General features: G+C 46.9%; 1 protein-coding gene across 1 annotated transcript in view; it reads left to right on the top strand.

The window, feature by feature from the left end:
- Positions 1-16,882, top strand: part of klhl18 (kelch-like family member 18) — a 34,270-nt gene extending 17,388 nt beyond the window's left edge. The window contains exons 9-10 of the mRNA XM_070894705.1: positions 11,731-11,842; positions 12,785-16,882. Coding sequence (XP_070750806.1) covers positions 11,731-11,842; positions 12,785-13,171 — 499 coding nt within the window. The 3' untranslated portion in view covers positions 13,172-16,882. The remainder of the gene's footprint in view (positions 1-11,730; positions 11,843-12,784) is intronic.
- Positions 16,883-17,376: the final 494 nt, after the last annotated feature.

Here is a 17,376-nt window from a genome sequence, read left to right as displayed (position 1 = left end):
AGTATCACTCACCAGTCTATTCTAGCCAATTCACATCTCATACCATCGAAGTTACCTTTCCCCAAATTCAGGACCCTAGTCTCTGAATTAACTGTGTCACTCTCCATCTTAATAAGAATTCTACCATATTATGATCACTTTTCCCCAAGGGGCCTTGCACAGCAAGATTGTTAATTAGTCCTTTTTTATTACACATCACACGGTCTAGAAAGGCCAGCACTCTAGTTGGTTCCTTGACATATTGGTCGAGAAAACCATCCCTAATACACTCCAGGAAATCCTCCCCCACCACATTGGCCCCAAGTTTCCACATGATTTGCTCCTGATTTTTAGGAGCAACTGGTGTAGAACAGAGTATCTTAGAAATCGGAATTCTCGTCATTTAGTTTGCTCCAGTTCTAGTCAGTTAGAACAGTTTCACTTTGGAACAGAATTTCTTTTTCAAAAGGGGGCGTGTCCGGCCACTTACGCGTGTTTTCAAAGTTTCGTCAGTGAAAACTTACTCCAAACTAACTTAGAATGGAGTAAATGAAGATTTTTGTACGCTCGAAAAAACCTTGTCTACACTTTAGAAAATCAGGCGTAGGGAATGGTGGGGAAGGTGGGGGGTGGTGGGGGAGGTTTAAAGGGAAGTTTACAAACATTAAACACTTCAGTTTTACAAATAAAGAGCCATCATCAATAATAAATGATAAATACATCAATAAATCAACCAATAAGTCAATCAAAAAAAATTAATAAGAAATAATGTTTTTAAAAAATCAATAAATAAAACATTTTCTACTTACCGGGAGCCTCCAACAGTGTGCTGGGATGCCCCCCCAGTGTGTCTCTGTCAGTGTCTCTATCTATCTGTCTGTCTGTGTGTGTGTTTCTGACAGCGAGTAGAGGGAGGGAGAGAGGGAGGGGAGGGATGGGGGAGAAGGGGGTGGGAGAAGGGGATAAAGGAGATTGGGGGGGGAAGGGGAAGGAGATTTGGGGGGGAAGGGGAAGGAGATTGGGGGGGGAAGGGGAAGGAGATTGGGGGGGGAAGGGGAAGGAGATTGGGGGGGGAAGGGGAAGGAGATTGGGGGGGGAAGGGGAAGGAGATTGGGGGGGAAGGGGAAGGAGATTGGGGGGGGAAGGGGAAGGAGATTGGGGGGGGGAAGGGGAAGGAGATTGGGGGGGGGAAGGGGAAGGAGATTGGGGGGGGAAGGGGAAGGAGATTGGGGGGGGAAGGGGAAGGAGATTGGGGGGGGAAGGGGAAGGAGATTGGGGGGGAAGGGGAAGGAGATTGGGGGGGAAGGGGAAGGAGATTGGGGGGGGGAAGGGGAAGGAGATTGGGGGGGGGAAGGGGAAGGAGATTGGGGGGGGAAGGGGAAGGAGATTGTGGGGGGAAGGGGAAGGAGATTGTGGGGGGAAGGGGAAGGAGATTGTGGGGGGAAGGGGAAGGAGATTGTGGGGGGAAGGGGAAGGAGATTGTGGGGGGAAGGGGAAGGAGATTGTGGGGGGGGAAGGGGAAGGAGATTGTGGGGGGGAAGGGGAAGGAGATTGTGGGGGGGGAAGGGGAAGGAGATTGTGGGGGGGGAAGGGGAAGGAGATTGTGGGGGGGGAAGGGGAAGGAGATTGTGGGGGGGAAGGGGAAGGAGATTGTGGGGGGAAGGGGAAGGAGATTGTGGGGGGAAGGGGAAGGAGATTGGGGGGGGGAAGGGGAAGGAGATTGGGGGGGGGAAGGGGAAGGAGATTGGGGGGGGAAGGGGAAGGAGTTGGGGGGGGAAGGGGAAGGAGATTGGGGGGGAAGGGGAAGGAGATTGGGGGGGGAAGGGGAAGGAGATTGGGGGGGGAAGGGGAAGGAGATTGGGGGGGGAAGGGGAAGGAGATTGGGGGGGAAGGGGAGGAGATTGGGGGGGGAAGGGGAAGGAGATTGGGGGGGGAAGGGGAAGGAGATTGGGGGGGGGAAGGGGAAGGAGATTGGGGGGGGGAGGGGAAGGAGATTGGGGGGGGGAGGGGAAGGAGATTGGGGGGGGGAGGGGAAGGAGATTGGGGGGGGGAGGGGTAGGAGATTGGGGGGGGGAGGGGTAGGAGATTGGGGGGGGAGGGGAAGGAGATTGGGGGGGGAAGGGGAAGGAGGGGAAGGAGATTGGGGGGGGGAGGGAGGGGAAGGAGATTGGGGGGGGGAGGGGAAGGAGATTGGGGGGGGAGGGGAAGGAGATTGGGGGGGGGAGGGGAAGGAGATTGGAGGGGGGAGGAGATTGAGGGGGGAGAGGGGAAGGAGATTGGGGGGGTGGGGGGAGAGGCGAAGGAGATGGGAGGGGGGGGCGGGGAGAGGGGAAGGAGATTGGGGAGGGGAAGGCGATTGGGGGGGGGGGGAGAGAGGGGAAGGAGATTGTGGGGGGGGGGGGGGAGAGGGGAAGGAGATTGGGGAGGGGGGACAAAGGAGAAGGGGGAGAGAGGCTGAACGGGCCGGGTCCGTCCCCAGCACCAGATTTACAGGTAGGTGGCGTTGGGTGGTGGGAGGGAGGTCGGTTCGGGTCGGGGGGAGGGAGAGGGAGGTCAGGTCGGGTGGGGGGGGGGGGGGGAGAGCGGGAGCCGGGTCCGGGAGGGGGGGTGGGGGCGGGGGCGGGAGTCAGGTCGGTGTCGGGTCCGGTCCGGAGGCGGGAAGCGGGAGTCGAGTCGGGTCGGCAGGAAGCAGGAGCTGGCTGTGGGAGGAGCCTTATTCACGCAGCCCCAGTGAGGCCATTCGGCCAGGGCTAGAGGCTGCGTGCTTCGGGCCCCTCCCACACAGTTTTGGGCTCCTGGAGCTACTGCACTTGTGCGCCCACTGTAGCGCGCATGTGTAGAGGTCCCGGCGCTGTTTTCGGCGCAGGGACCTCGCTCCGCCCCCTACAGCTCCTGCTGCGCTGCGCCGAGGGCCAGAGGACCTGCAGGGAGGTGGAGAATCTGGAGGGTTTTTTAGGCGCACTTTGTGGCGTGAAAAACAGGCGTCCAGGTCGGGACTGCGCCGTTCTAGGCGCGGCTCGAAACTTGGGCCCATTGCTACTAGTTTCGTTAGTCCAGTCAATATTTAGATTAAAGTCGTCCATGATAACTGCTGTACCTTTATTGCACGCATCCCTAATTTCTTGTTTGATGCTGTCCCCATCCTCATTACTACTATTTAGTGGTCTGTACGCAACTCACACTAGCATTTTCTGCCTTTTGTATTCTGTAGCTCCACCCATACAGATTCCACATCATCCAAGCTAATGTCCTTCTTTACTATTGCATTAATTTCCTCTTTAACCAGCAACGCCACCCCACCTCCTTTTCCTTTCTGTCTATCCTTCCTAAATGTTGAATACCCTTGGATGTTGAGTTCCCAGCCTTGGTCACCCTGGAGCCATGTCTCCATGATGCCAATTACATCATATCCGTTAACTGCTATCTGCGCAGTTAATTCGTCCACCTTATTCCAAATACTCCTCGCATTGAGGCACAGAACCTTCGGGCTTGTCTTTTTAACACCCTTTGCCCCTTTAGGATTTTGCTGTAATGTAGCCCTTTTTGCTTTTTGCCTTGGGTTTCTCTGCCCTCCACTTTTACTTGTTTAAGAAGGGAGAAAGGGACAGGCCGAGTAACTGGGAAAATTATTGGAAAAAATCCTGAAAGACAAATAAATCTGCATTTGGAAAGGCAAGGATTAATTAGGGACAGTCAGCACGGATTTGTTAAGGGAAGATTGTGTCTGACTAACCTGATTGAATTTTTTGAGGAGGTAACCAAGAGGATCGATGAGGATAGTGCGTACGATGTAGTCTATACGGACATTAGTAAAGCTTTTTTGATAAGGTTCCACATGGTAGACTGGTCGTGAAGGTTAAAGCCCATGGGATACAGGGCAAAGTGTCAAGTTGGATCCAAAATTGGCTTGGAGGAAGGAAGCCAAGGGTAATGATTGATGGATGTTTTTGTGACGAAGGATGTTTCCAGTGGGCTCAGTACTGGGACCCTTGCTTTTTGTGGTATATATCAACAATTTAGATTTGAATATAGAGGGAGTATGATTAAGAAGTTTGCAGACAAGGATGAGTGGTTGATAATGAAGAGGAAAGTCATGGGCTGCAGGAGGATATCAATCTACTGGTCAGGTGGGCAGAGCAGTGGCAAATGGAATTTAATTCAGAGAAGTGTGAGGTGATGACTTTGGGAGGGTTAATAAGGAAAGGGTATACACATTAAGCAGTAGGCCACTTAATAGTGTAGATGAACAAAGGGACCTTGGAGTGCTTGTCCGCAGATCCCTGAAAGTAGCAGGCCGGGTGGATAAGGTGGTTAAAAGCCATACGGAATGCTTACCTTTATTGGCTGAGGCATAGAATATAAGAGCAGGGAGGTTATGCTTAAATTGTATAATACTTTGGTTAGGCCACAGCTGGAGTATTACGTGTAGTTCTGGTCGTCAAATTATAGGAAGGACGTGATTGCACTGGAGAGGATGCAGAGGAGATTTACTGCCTGGAATGGAGAATCTTAGTTATGAGGAACAAGTTGGATAGGCTGGGTTTGTTCTCATTGGAACAGAGGAGACCTCATCGAGGTGTGCAAAATATTGAGGGGCTTGGACATCAATGGAAATAGACCTTTATTATCCATTGTGTAGGGGTCTATTACGAGGTGGCATAGTTTTAAGGTGGTTGGTGGAAGGTTTAGAGGGGATTTGAGGGGGGGCTGCTTTGCGCAGAGGGTTGTGGGAATCTGAACTCGTTGCCTGGAAGAGTGGTGGATGCAGAAATGCTCACCACTTTTAAGAGATAAAGTGCAGTAACGTACAGGGTTATGGACCTAGAGTTGGTAATTGGGATTAGACTGGATGACCTTTTGTTGGACGGAGCAGATATAATGGTAAGTACCACAGGGAATGGAATACGGCCAGGGTGGTGATCTGGACTAGTTTCAATCGCCTGGATGGGTCGGAGAGGAATTTTCCCAGATTTTTTTTCTCCCTAAATTGGCCTGGGTTTTTATCTGGTTTTTGCCCCTCCCAGGAGATCACATGGCTCCGGTTGGGGTGGAGTGTAGAATGTTTTAGTATAAGGAGTGTCGCAGTTGTGCTGAGGCAGATTGGTTGGGCTGGGTGCTCTTTATCTTTCCATCATTGTTCATAGGTTTATATGTAACCTTTAGGGCTGCTGATCAAGGGCATTGTGGCTCTTTGTCGGCTGGCGCGGACACGATGGGTCAGAATGGCCTCCTGCGCTGTAAATTTCTATGTTTCTATGAGTGGAAATATCCTCTCTGCATCCAACTTGTGGAGCCCCCTCATTATCTTATAAGTTTCAATAAGATCACCTCTCATTCATCTGAACTCCAATGTGTATAGGCTCAACCTATCCTCATAAGTCAACCCCCTCATCTCTGAAATCAACCTAGTGAACCTTCTCTGAACAGCCTCCAATACAAGTATATCCCTAAATACGGAGACCAAAACTATACACAGTACTCTAGGTGTGGCCTCACCAATACCCTGTACAGTTGTAGCAGGACTTCTCTGCTTTTATACTCTCTTCCCCCTTGCAATAAAGGCCAACATTCCATTTGCCTTCCTGATTACTTGCTGTACCTGCCATACTAACTTTTTATGTTTTGTGTAGAAGGAGCCCCCAGGTCTCTCTGTACTGCAGCACTTTGCAATTTTTCTCTGTTTAAATTATAATTTACTTTTCTATTATTTCTGCCAAAGTGGATAATCTCTCATTTTCCCACATTATACTCCATCTGCTAAATTTTTGCCCTCTCTCTTAGCCTGTCTATATCCCTTTGCAGATTTCTGTGTGTCCTCACAATTTGCTTTCCCACCCATCTTTGTATCATCAGCAAACTTGGCTACATTGAACTCGGTCCCTTCATCCAAGTCATTAAAATAGAGCAGCACCAGGCATACCTAAAAAAGAAATGAGGTATCTGGGGAAACTGCAACACAGGACTCTATGCATGCTAAAAAGTGGAAGCAGCATGCTAGAGACAGGGCTAAGCGATCTCACAATCAACAGATCAGATCAAAGTTCTGCAGTCCAGTCGTGAATGGTGGTGGACAATTAAACAACTAACGGCAGGAGGGGGCTCCATGAAAATCCCCATCCTCAATGCTGGCAGAACCCAGTACATGAGTGCAAAAGACAAGGCTAATGTGTTTGCAACCATCTTCAGCCAGAAGTGCTCAGTGGATGATACATAGCAGCCTCCTCTTAAGATCACAGAAGCCAGTCTTCAGCCAATTCAGTTCACTCCACGCGATATCAAGAAATGATGGAGTACACTGGATACAGCAAAGGCTATGAGCCCTGACAACATCCCGGCTGTCGTGCTGAAGACTTGTGCTCCAGAACTAGCAGCGCCTCTAAGCTATTCCAGTAAAACTACAACACTGGCATCTATCTGACCATGTGGAAAACTGCCGAGGTAAATCCTGTTCACAAAAAGCAGGACAAATCCAATCCGGCCAATTACCGCCCCATCAGTCTACTCTCAATCATCAGCAAAGTGTTGGAAGGTGTCATCGACAATGCTATCGAGCGGCACTTACCTAGCCAATAACCTGCTCACCAAGGCCCAGTTTGGGATCCGGCAGGACCACTTGGCTCCAGACCTCATTACAGCCTTGGTCCAAACATGTACAACAGAGCTGAATTCCAGAGGTGAGGTAAGAGTGACTGCCCTTGACACCAAGGCAGCATTTGACCAAGTTGGCATCAAGGAGTCCCAGTAAAATTGTAGTCAATGGGGGACCGCACAGTATTCAGTGCCATTTGCTACTCCTCAGATAATGAGCAGTCCATGCCTGGATGCAGCAAGACCTGGATGACATTCAGGCTTGGGCTGATAAGTGGCAAGTAAAGTCGCACACAAGAGTATGGCGAGGCAGGTAGTGCAGGAGTCCCCTGAGGCTATCCTGCTCTCCAACCGGTACTCTCTTCTGACTACTGACGAGGTCCTGAAAGCTGAGTTTAGGGAGCTAGGAGTAAGATTGAAAGCCAGGATCTCAAAGGTGGTAATCTCTGGATTACTGCCAGTGCCACGTACTAGTGAGGGTAGAAATAGGAAGGCTAGTCAGATAAATACGTGGCTGGGGCATTGGTGTAGGAGGGAGGGCTTTAGTTTCCTGAACAATTGGGACCGCTTCTGGGATAGTGGGACCTGTACAAGTCGGACAGGTTACACCTCAACAGAGACGGGACCAATGTTCCTGTGGGTGTTTTGATCGTGCGCTTGGGATGGCTTTAAACTAGCTTGGCAGAAGGATGGGAACCCAGGAGAGGGCTCTGAGCTAGTTAGAGTGGGTGAGAGCTCCGATGAACAGAACTCCAAGAAAGAATGCAAAAGGCAGGAGGCAACAGAGCAGAGTAACACTGGGGTAAGTGTAAACCACAACGTGATAGGAATGGACAATATGTATGAATATAAAGGGGCTGCAGGAGGGGGTCAAAACTAAAAATCATGGTTTAAAAACTAGTATTAAAACACTTTACCTAAACGCACCTAACATTCGAAACAAAGTAAATGAGTTGACGGCACAAATCATTACAAATGGGTATGATTTGGTGGCCATTCCTGAAACGTGGTTGCAGGGTGGCCAAGACTGGGAATTAAACATACAGGGGTATCTGATAATTTGGAAAGATAGACAAGAAGGGAAAGGAGGAAGGGGGTAGCTCTGTTAATAAAGGATGATATCAGGGCAGTTGTGAGAGATGATATTGGCTCTAATGAACAGGGTGGAGATTAGAGATAGTAAGGGGAAAAAGTCACTAGTGGCTCAATAATAGGTCCCTAAATAATAACTTCACGGTGGGGCGGACAATAATCAAGGGAATAATGGAGGCATGTGAAAAAGGAACGGCAGTAATCATGGGGAATTTTAACCTACATATCGATTGATCAAATCGCACGGGGTAGCCTTGAGGAGGAATTCATAGAATGCATATGGGATTGTTTCTTTGAACAGTATGTTACAGAACCGACAAGGGAGCAAGCTATCTTAGATCTGGTCCTGTGTAATGAGACAGAAATAATAAATGATCTCCTAGTAAAAGATCCTCTCGGAATGAGTGATCACAGTATGGTTGAATTTGTAATACAGATTGAGGGTGAGGAAGTAGTGTCTCAAATGAGCGTACTATGCTTAAACAAAGGGGACTACAATGGGATGAGGGCAGAGTTGGCTCAAGTAGACTGGGAACACAGACTAAACGGTGGCACAATTGAAGAACAGTGGAGGACTTTTAAGGAGCTCTTTCATAGTGCTCAACAAAAATATATTCCAGTGAAAAAGAAGGGCGGTAAGAGAAGGGATAACCAGCCATGTATAACCAAGGAAATAAAGGAGAGTATCAAATTAAAAACCAATGCGTATAAGGTGGCTAAGGTTAGTGGGGAAACTAGAAGATTGGGAAAATTTTAAACGACAGCAAAGAATGACGAAGAAAGCAATAAAGAAAGGAAAGATAGATTATGAAAGTAAACTTGCGCAAAACATAAAAACATAGTAAAAGCTTTTACCGATATATAAAACGGAAAAGGGTGGCTAAAGTAAATGTTGGTCTCTTAGAAGATGAGAAGGGGAATTTAATAATGGGAAATGTGGATATGGCTGAGACCTTAAACAATTATTTCGCTTCGGTCTTCACAGTGGAAGACACAAAAACCATGCCAAAAATTGCTGGTCACGGGAATGTGGGAAGGGAGGCGCTTGAGACAATCACTATCACTCGGTGGGGGGGGGGGGGGGGGGGGTGGGTGGTGGGGGGGGGGGTGGGTGGGGGGGTAGTGCTGGACAGGCTAATGGGACTCAAGGTAGACAAGTCCCCTGGTCCTGATGAAATGCATCCCAAGGGTATTAAAAGAGATGGCGGAGGTTATAGCAGATGCATTCGTTATAATCTACCAAAATTCTCTGGACTTTGGGAAGGTACCAGCGGATTGGAAAGCAGCTAATGTAAAGCCACTTTTTTTTTAAAAAGGGGCAGACAAAAGGCAGGTAACTATAGGCCAGTTTAACATCTGTAGTGGGGAAAATGCTTGAAGCTATCATTAAGGAAGAAATAGCAGGACATCTAGATAGGAATAATGCAATCAAGCAGACACAACATGGATTCATGAAGGGGAAATCATGTTTAACTAATTTACTGGAATTCTTTGAGGATATAACAAGCATGGTGGATAGAGGTGTACCGATGGATGTGGTGTATTTAGATTTCCAAAAGACATTTGATAAGGTGTCACACAAAAAGTTACTGCAGAAGATAAAGGTACGCGGAGTCAGGGGAAATGTATTAGCATGGATAGAGAATTGGCTAACTAACAGAAAGCAGAGAGTCGGGATAAATGGGTCCTTTTCAGGTTGGCAATCAGTGGTTAGTGGTGTGCCACAGGGATCGGTGCTGGGACCACAACTGTTTGCAATATACATAGATGACCTGGAAGAGGGGACAGAGTGTAGTGTAACAAAATTTGCAGATGACACAAAGATTAGTGGGAAAGCAGGTTGTGTAGAGAACATAGGCTGCAAAGAGATTTAGATAGGTTAAGCGAATGGGCTAAGGTTTGGCAGATGGAATACAATGTCGGAAAATGTGAGGTCATCCACTTTGGGGGAAAAAAACAGTAAAAGGGAATATTATTTGAATGGGGAGAAATTACAACATGCTGCGGTACAGAGGGACCTGGGGGTCCTTGTGCATGAATCCCAAAAAGTTAGTTTGCAGGTACAGCAGGTAATCGGGAAGGCAAATGGAATGTTGGCCTTCATTGCGAGAGGGATGGAGTACAAAAGCAGGGAGGTCCTGCTGCAACTGTACAGGGTATTCTGAGGCCGCACCTGGAGTACTGCGTGCAGTTTTGGTCACCTTACTGAAGGAAGGATATACTAGCTTTGGAGGGGGTACAGAGACGATTCACTCGGCTGATTCCGGAGATGAGGGGGTTACCTTATGATAGACTGAGTAGACTGGGTCTTTACTCGTTGGAGTTCAGAAGGATGAGGGGTGATCTTATAGAAACATTTAAAATAATGAAAGGGATAGACAAATAGAGGCAGCGCGGTTGTTTCCACTGGTCGGGGAGACTAGAACTAGGGGGCACAGCCTCAAAATACAGGGGAGCCAATTTAAAACTGAGTTGAGAAGGAATTTCTTCTACCAGAGGGTTGTGAATCTGTGGAATTCTCTGCCCAAGGAAGCAGTTGAGGTTAGCTCATTGAATGTATTCAAATCACAGATAGATAGATTTTTAACCAATAAGGGAATTAAGGGTGATGGTGAGCGGATGGATAAGTGGAGCTGAGTCCACAGCCAGATCAGCCATGATCTTGTTGAATGGTGGAGGAGGCTCGAGGGGCTCGATGGCCTACTCCTGTTCCTAATTCTTATGTTCTTCTGTTCTAAAATTCGCAACACAAGTGCCAGGCAATGAATATCTCCAGCAAGCAAGAGTCTAACCACCGCCCCTTGACATTCAACGGCATTGCCATAGCCGAACCCCCCCACTATCAACATCCTGGGGGGGTCACCATTGATCAAAAACTTAACTGGACCAGCCACACATACTGTGGCTGCAAGAGCAGATCAGAGATGGGTATCCTGACTTCCCAAAGCCTTTTCACCATCTGCAAAACACAAGTCAGGAGTGTGATGGAATACACTCTACTTGCCTGGATGAGTGCAACTCTGACAACACTCAAGAAGCTCAACACCATCCAGGTCAAAACCGCCTGCTTGATCGGCACCCCATCCACCACCTTAAACATTCACTCCCTCCACCACTGGCACACCGCACTTGCAGTGTGTACCATCTACAAGATGCACTGCAGTAACTTACCAAGGCTTCTTTGACAGCACCTCCCAAACCTGGAGCCTCTACCACCTAGAAGGACGAGGGCAGTTGGCGCATGGAAGCACCATCACCCCCAAGTCACTTGGAAGTATATAGTCGTTCCTTCATCGTGGGTTTAAAATACTGGAAATCCCTCCCTAGCAGCACTGTGGGAGCACCTTCACCAGAAGGACTGCAGCGGTTCAAGAAGGCGGACCAGCGCCACCTTCTCGAGGGCAATTAGGAATGGGCAATAAATGCTGGCCTTGCTAGTGACGCCCATATCCTATGAACGAATAAAAAAAAAATGAGAATGAGATAATGACCAGAGAGGCTGTTTGTTGAGGGATAAATATTGGCCCAGGCAGCAGGGAGAACTCCCCTGCTCTTGGGATCTTTTATGTCATCTAAGAGGGAAGATGAGGCCTCGGTTTACAGTCTCCTCTGAAAGACAGCACCTACAACAGTGCAGTACCTCCTCAGTACTGCACTGGATTTTGTGCACGAGTTTCTGGAGTGGGACTTGAACCTCCATCTTCTGATTTGGAGGCGCGAGTGCTACCATCTGAGCCGCGGCTGTCACCAGAAGCGATTCACTAAGATAATGCCAACAAAAGCTTACATTTATATTACCCCTTTGCATAGAAACAACATCCCAAGGCACTCCTCAGAAGTGTAAAGAAAAAATAGACTCAAACAAAGGAGGAGAGATTAGGAGGGGTGACCAAGAGTTTGAACAAAGAGGTGGGTTTTCAAAATTATGAAGGTTTTGATGAGATGAAGAGGACCAAACTATTTGTACTGGTTGGTAACTACTTTTAAGATCAACAGCAAAAGAAACTAAAAGGGAAGCTCAGAGAAATTATTTTGCTAACCTGTCTCTTTCTCTGCTTCGGTTCCCAACAGATGGGTGTCGGTGACTCCAATGAGTGCGTGTCGCAGTGCTGCAGGGGTCACCGTATTTGAAGGGAGGATCTATGTCTCTGGAGGACACGATGGACTGCAGATATTTAATACGGTACGTTCTGTTATATCGGAAACTAGCTCCAGCAGGGAAGAGAGGCAAAGAGCTGTGTATGAAGAGAGCAACTCCGTAATCTGTGATGTACTTCATAAGTGCAAAAGCCGAGCAACTAGTCCACAAGTACAGCATCTTAAGCATTTTTTTCCCCCTCGTGGTGCTCACTCTTGCTGTCCAGTGGAGTAGTTACAAAGAATATGTTAGAAACAGGCTGATTGGTTTTACCAATATAACCCAAGTATCAAATGATTCCAAGGCTTCATCCTCACCCCCCTGAATGGGTGCAGCTGCAACAATACTCTACTGGCCCAATTATCCACTCCCTCCACCACGGGTGTACTGCAGTTACAGTGTGCACTATCTACCGATGCACTGCAGCAAGTCGCCAAGGCTTTTTTGGCAGAAACTCCTAAACCCCCGACCTCCACAACCTCGATGACTGACTAAGGGCAGGCAGATGCTTGGGAACAACATCACCTCCAAGTTTCACCTCTAAGTTTTCCCTCCAAGTCACATACCATCCTGACTTGAACATGTATCGCAGTTCCTTCATCGTCACGGGTCAAAATTCTAGAATTCCCTCTAACCAGCATTGTGGGAGCATATTCACCAAGCAGACTGCAGCCGTTTAAGAAACAGGCCCACAACCACCAGTCTCGGACAGCTGCGGTAGGGCAATAAATGCCAGCCTTGCCAGCAACATCCATATCCCAGGGATGAATGTAAAAACCCTGCCCAGAAATATCTCATGTGAGATTCTGCATACAAAGGGGCTTCTGGACAGGGTGGGGGGGAAAAAGCCCTGAATCATTTAAGAATGAGTTGGGTGATGTGTTAGGAGAACTCTTGGTTAGCTAGATGAATGATTGAAGATGGGTCAAATAGCTTTTTCTTCTTCTAGACTGTTTTTAAAATGAGCACTTTTGTTAAATAAAACAGGTTGAATGCTATAATCATCACACCACTACCTGGTACCCCGTGCCGAGTATGCTCAATAAACGCTGTCGCCACGGAGCTGCATCCCTTGGCAGCCAGATGTACGTTTGCGGCGGTTATGATGGCTCGGGTTTCCTGAGTATCGTGGAGGTTTACAACTCTGCTTCGGACCAGTGGTATCCGCTCGTCCCCATGAACACTCGCCGCAGCCGGGTGTCCCTCGTGTCGAACTGTGGCCGCTTATACGCCATCGGTGGCTACGACGGACAGTACAATTTGAACTCGATGGAGATGTATGACACCGATACAAACCGCTGGACGTTCATGGCCCCCATGGTATGTCACGAAGGTGGGGTTGGCGTAGGATGCATTCCACTCCTCAGCGTGTAAGGCAGTCATCATTCGCCCAGTCATGGGAGTCTAGTGCTTGGTGGCAGTGTTGAAACAATGGTACGTTTGTGGGGGCAACAAATGAACCCCATTTTTCATGGCCCGCTGGTAGGTGTCCAGTGGCCAAAGACTATGCAGTGACCATTCCATCCTCCCAACAAAGATTGGTAACTGTTACCAGTACCTGGTAGCTGTCAATAGAGTGTGGATGTTTTTAAAAGCAGACATTTAAGTAAACTGGTAAATGCTTTATAAATTACACTTTTTAAAAATGAATCCAAATGTTAACTTATGAATAACTTGTTTCAGTGATTACACGAATGCAGAGCAGTATATTACTAATGGAGACTGTCTGACTGGGTGTTACCATGTGTTAGACACTGACCTTCACACTGGAATCTGGGTTATGGTATGGGAAAAGGAAAACTGGCATACTAGGGGGGAAGCTCTTGTAGAGAGTTTGCATCTGACCTATGCTGCACCTTACTTTTGAGTGCTGCTGACACTGGGTGTCTGAAATGGAAGTGTTCCATTTCCCAGAGCGCTCATTGCCCCCAACTTAGTGAAAAGAGAGAGTTGAATGCTCACTCGAATCCCCGGGTTGATGGCCTGTCTACCATTTGTGCAATGGCTGATTATTCAGTGTGTGTGTATTTAACCTGCCACTGGTCCAAATAGTGTGTTGAATAGAACTTTTTCTCCTGTTCATTTTTGTTAAAAAAACCCTAATTTTGGGATAAGTGGGTTGGTGTCTGTATGTAGAATGTTCTGAATTGTTTTACATTTCTAGGATAGTATAATGAGTTTTTTTATATACTGTGATAGTGCAGTCTGCTACTGTTCCCAACCCAAATAAAACCAGCACTCTTTATGGTAATTATTAATTGTTAGCTTTTCTGGCCCCACCCTTCACTCTCCCTTTTCCATCCACTGTCCCTATCCTAGTTTTGGAGCTTCTAAACATAATCGAGACTATCGAGATTTTTAACATTTACAGCAATCATGATATGGGAGAACTACCTGATAATTCATGTGGGTCTTTGCTTATCACTACCATGTCTGTTACAGTATCACTGAGAGTAATGGATCGCTGGAGTGAATTAATTAGTGGTTATGCCACGAGTGCTGGGTATGTAAAATGTTCCTGCTATATTCTGTTAAACTGTGATAAACATCAGGCTGCACAATTAGAAATTCTGTCCTTGTAAGTGTGGGTTGTATCTAAAGAGAGCATTTGAGCTGGAGGGTTGAAATATGGGTGGGTATAGGTTTGTCACTGATGGGGGAAGAGAATTGGAGTATCCCACAAGAAGCATATTGCACAGCATTAAAGTGTATTGTCTAATGTGACATTTTATTCCCAATATTGTATTGGTATCTACTTATGCTAATAAACTATGACAATACAGGGTAGAAATTTAATTGTGATTTGTAAGTAAACTTGAGGTCATCCAAAACTCGGCAACCCATGTCCTAACTCGCACCAAGTCCCACTCGCCCATCACCCCTGTGCTCGCTGACCTACATTGGCTCCCGGTTAAGCAACACCTCGACTTCAAAATTCTCATCCTTGTTTATAAATCCCTCCATGGCCTCGCCCCTCCCTATCTCTGTCATCTCCTTCAGCCTCACAACCCCCCAAGGTATCTGCGTTCCTTAAGTTTGCCCTCTTGAGCATCCCTGATTATAACTGCTCAACTATCAATGCTGTCCCTTCAGTTGCCTAGGCCCTAAGCTCTGGAACTGCCTCCCTAAACCTCTCTGCTTCTCGACCTCTCTTTCCTCCTTCAAGACACTCCTTAAAACCTACCTCTTTGACCAAGTTTTTGTTCATCTTTCGCAATTTCTTATCTGGCTCGGTGTCAAATTAATTTTTTTGTCTTGTAACACTCCTGTGAAGCGCCTTGGGACATTTTACTATGTTAAAGGCGTTCTATAAATACAAGTTGTTTATATGTAGAATAACAGATACCCAGGGGTGAGTTACAGGATGGAATCTAATCGAGGGGTTCAGTTGGTTTATATATAGAATATAATGGATTCCCAGATTGATGAACCTGAAAGCTACAAACTAGTTGACAGATTTCAGGTAACATCACAGACTGAGATGGAGCTGAAGTTGTTGCATTGAAATTGCTCTGCTGTATTTTGTGTTCTCCTCTCCTGCAGACGTTGGCTCTCACTGTAAGGTGCTACAATTAATCCCTGTGTTCTGCTATTACCATCATGTAGCCATCCTTCATGTATGTCACCAGTAAATCTCAATCTGATTAATATAAGTGGAGGCATATCTTGTCCTCCACTGCTTCCCCGCACATGCACTTTACAGCAGGAGTCATTGGATAGCCATTTCCCTCTCCTTAATCTAGTGGTACTGAGGTTAATTGCAGGCCCCTACTGCTGCCACAACTGAGCTCAAACCTGGGACCTCTGTTCTGAATAGCTCATTGGGGAGGGCTGAAAATCTGGTTAATCCACACTACGTGGTCCAACTGTTGCAAGTTACTTACACCTGCCTCAAGCTGTCCGAGCCCTGTTAAAATACACTGCAGCCAAACACTGCATCATTGAGCAAAATGATCTGTGTTTCACTTTAAAAACAATATGAAAGAAGTCTAGAATCTTACAGCAGAGGAGGCTGCCATTCGGCCTATCGTGAATGTGCTAGCTCTTTGAAAGAGCTATTCAATTAGACCCATCCCTTGCTCTTTCCCCATAGCCCTGCATATTTTTCCTTTTCGAGTATAACTCCAATTCCCATATAAAGAGCGAATAAAAGCAAATTAATTCTTTGTTGTGTGAAAATTGTGTCAATGTCGCTTTACCAGTTACTAAAAACCTGAAGCAGTTCCATTGTCAGACAGGGAAAATATGACACACAGATTTCTGCCAAATGCGTTGCAATGTGGAATTACTGGGTAAAGCACTAAAAAAAAACTCTTGTTTTTCTCTACTCAGTTATACCCAGTACCTATTACCAAAATATCGTATATCCCTGGTCAATCTGTGTAATTTAATTTTAATGTAAGGCCACAATGTTGTCTCCTAACTACTTGAAGATCCCATGCACACTTGCTTCCCCATGCTTAATCAGGAGAACATTTGATTCTCAAATACCTGGGAGACCATGTGTTCTCCAACTATAACTATGGACCAGCCTATTGATTACCCTGTGTCTCTTAATATGGTCATGGATGAAGAGGTACTGGCCCAATGCAGTTTCCACTGGGTCCCTTACCCCACTCCTGAGACATTGATTTCTGCTGGCCTCCAATGAGGCTGGTGAGAATCACTGGCACAGAGCTACTTTTTGATAAGGTGAATGAATTAACTGTGCAAATAGATGTTAACAAATATGATGTGATTGGGATTATGCAGACGTGGCTCCAGGATGATCAGGGCTGGGAACTCAACATCCAAGGGTATTCAACATTCAGGAAGGATAGAATAAAAGGAAAAGGAGGTGGGGTAGCATTGCTGGTTAAAGAGGAGATTAATGCAATAGTAGTGATGTTGGGGAGGGCATCAAACAGGAAATTAGGGGTGCATGCAATAAAGGTGCAGCAGTTATAATGGGTGACTTTAATATGCACATAGATTGGGCTAGCCAAACTGGAAGCAATACGGTGGAGGAGGATTTCCTGGAGTGCATAAGGGATGGTTTTCTAGACCAATATGTCGAGGAACCAACTAGGGGGGAGGCCATCTTAGACTGGGTGTTGTGTAATGAGAGAGGATTAATTAGCAATCTCGTTGTGCGAGGCCCCTTGGGGAAGAGTGACCATAATATGGTGGAATTCTGCATTAGGATGGAGAATGAAACAGTTAATTCAGAGACCATGGTCCAGAACTTAAAGAAGGGTAACTTTGAAGGTATGAGGCGTGAATTGGCTAGGATAGATTGGCGAATGATACTTAAGGGGTTGACTGTGGATGGGCAATGGCAGACATTTAGAGACCGCATGGATGAACTACAACAATTGTACATTCCTGTCTGGCATAAAAATAAAAAAGGGAAGGTGGCTCAACCGTGGCTATCAAGGGAAATCAGGGATAGTATTAAAGCCAAGGAAGTGGCATACAAATTGGCCAGAAATAGCAGCCAACCTGGGGACTGGGAGAAATTTACAACTCAACAGAGGAGGACAAAGGGTTTGATTAGGGCAGGGAAAATAGAGTACGAGAGGAAGCTTGCAGGGAACATT

Source organism: Pristiophorus japonicus, chromosome 1 (assembly GCF_044704955.1).
Source record: "Pristiophorus japonicus isolate sPriJap1 chromosome 1, sPriJap1.hap1, whole genome shotgun sequence".
Lineage (NCBI taxonomy): Eukaryota > Metazoa > Chordata > Chondrichthyes > Pristiophoridae > Pristiophorus > Pristiophorus japonicus.
Note: the sequence above shows the minus strand (reverse complement) of the source record. Positions and strands in the feature narration are given on the sequence as shown.